The sequence below is a fragment of the Drosophila persimilis genome, unplaced genomic scaffold (assembly GCF_003286085.1).
Source record: "Drosophila persimilis strain 14011-0111.01,24,50 unplaced genomic scaffold, DperRS2 tig00000000-arrow-pilon, whole genome shotgun sequence".
Classification (NCBI taxonomy): domain Eukaryota; kingdom Metazoa; phylum Arthropoda; class Insecta; order Diptera; family Drosophilidae; genus Drosophila; species Drosophila persimilis.
In genome coordinates, this window is record NW_020825288.1 from 10,197,510 (window position 1) to 10,199,019 (window position 1,510).

The window sequence follows — 1,510 nt, forward strand, 5'->3', positions numbered from 1 at the left end:
TGTGCCCCGTGCCCATTCTGCCAAGTCAGTCCCTGGCATCCTGTTGCTTGAGTCTGTCTGTCTGAGCAGACCAGTGTGTGTTTGCCTACACTGAGCGAAACGGAAGCGGAAGCGGGCGGCAGTCGACAGTCGGCAGCTGGAAGTTGGTTGTGCTGTGAGTGCAACGGGGCGTATGAGCAACGCAAGTTGTTTAAAAGTCACACACTAATTAAATGGCACTTGGACACTTTGGTCGGCTGCTCGCCGGCAACGGCAGCCGGAAGACTTGGCCCGGCTGTGAGTGTACGGGTGCAGTGCTTATCGTGCAGTATCGGCAATTAAAATCTAAAAAGAAGCCAGCTCTTCCTGTCTGCGTGGACATGCTGCCCGGCTCCGACGCTGGCTGGCTATTTGCTTAAGCTTCTCACCCTGCCAGCCGGAGTGCACTCTGTTTAACGTCGAGCTGAGCTGTGCAAATAATGAGGTACGCCACACATGATTTTAATGAATGAAAGCGATAATCGTTTTGAATCGCATAGCAATTAAGCGTGTCAAAGGAGTGCAGGACACAGAGCAAATAAGCACGGGTGCTAGACCAGAAAACGCGGCTATCAAAGTGAAACATCTGCGTTGAGTGGTTGGGTTTTAGTAGTTTTCTCTTTACTGGGATTCTGTCAAGTGTTTTCGTTTCTATTTGTACTTTTTTGGTTCTTAAGCGAATGGGGCGAATGGTGCACCACCGCCGTAGATGCCTCCGGCAGTAGCACCAAAGCCGCCAATGAGCGGATATCCAATATTATAGCCATTGCCATAACCATAAGGACGACCATAATATCCGCTGCCCGCCAGCCCCAGGCTGATGGAGCCGTACAGATTGCCATAAGGATAATAAGGATAGCGTATACCAGCTCCATATCCTCCGTAGCCCCCATATCCTCCGTAGCCCCCATATCCTCCGTAGCTATATGGATAGCCAATTTGGCGACTCACGCGCTCTCCTCGCTCTGATCCCTCCGTCTCGGCAGGCGCATTCTGCTCCAGCGGCTGGCCAACTGTTGCGGCGATTAGCAGCGCATATAATCCCAATAAAAGCCAGCTACGCATTATCCTTATGACTCCTTGAACTGGTTGTTTGACTTTATCAGTGGGTTTTTAGGTGTGTCCGCGCACTCCGTGCTGCTTGCTGCGTGCTCCGTGTTCCGTGTGCCGTCTGGGTGGATGCTGTGAGGCAAACTGTGACCTGGGCAGGTCTGGCCCGTCGCATTTATAGCCTAGAACTTTGGGCATAAAATAGAAACTTTTGTTCTCTTTTTTTCCTGCTACCTCGGCTCTGCTGTTGCCCTGCTGCTTGTTAGCAAAATGAGACGCTAATGTAAATGTCATAAAACAAACTATTAAAATATGCGAGTGCGGCCAAAGGGGAACAAAAAGCTAATTCATATACGTATGCCTATCCAGGCACTTGCTCTCCGTTCGCAGCTCTGAATCGCCGTGGCCATTGGGTGGCGCGCTAAGTGGCGTTCATGGAATC

At 50.9% G+C, this 1,510-nt stretch overlaps 1 protein-coding gene across 1 annotated transcript; it reads right to left on the reverse strand.

Annotated features, from left to right (window-relative positions):
* Nucleotides 1-627: 627 nt before the first annotated feature.
* LOC6588057 (shematrin-like protein 1) lies at nt 628-1,195 on the reverse strand. The gene has a single exon (XM_002013125.2). It carries the CDS (start codon nt 1,081-1,083, stop codon nt 691-693), a length of 393 nt encoding a protein of 130 aa, XP_002013161.1. The 5' UTR covers nt 1,084-1,195; the 3' UTR covers nt 628-690.
* Nucleotides 1,196-1,510: the final 315 nt, after the last annotated feature.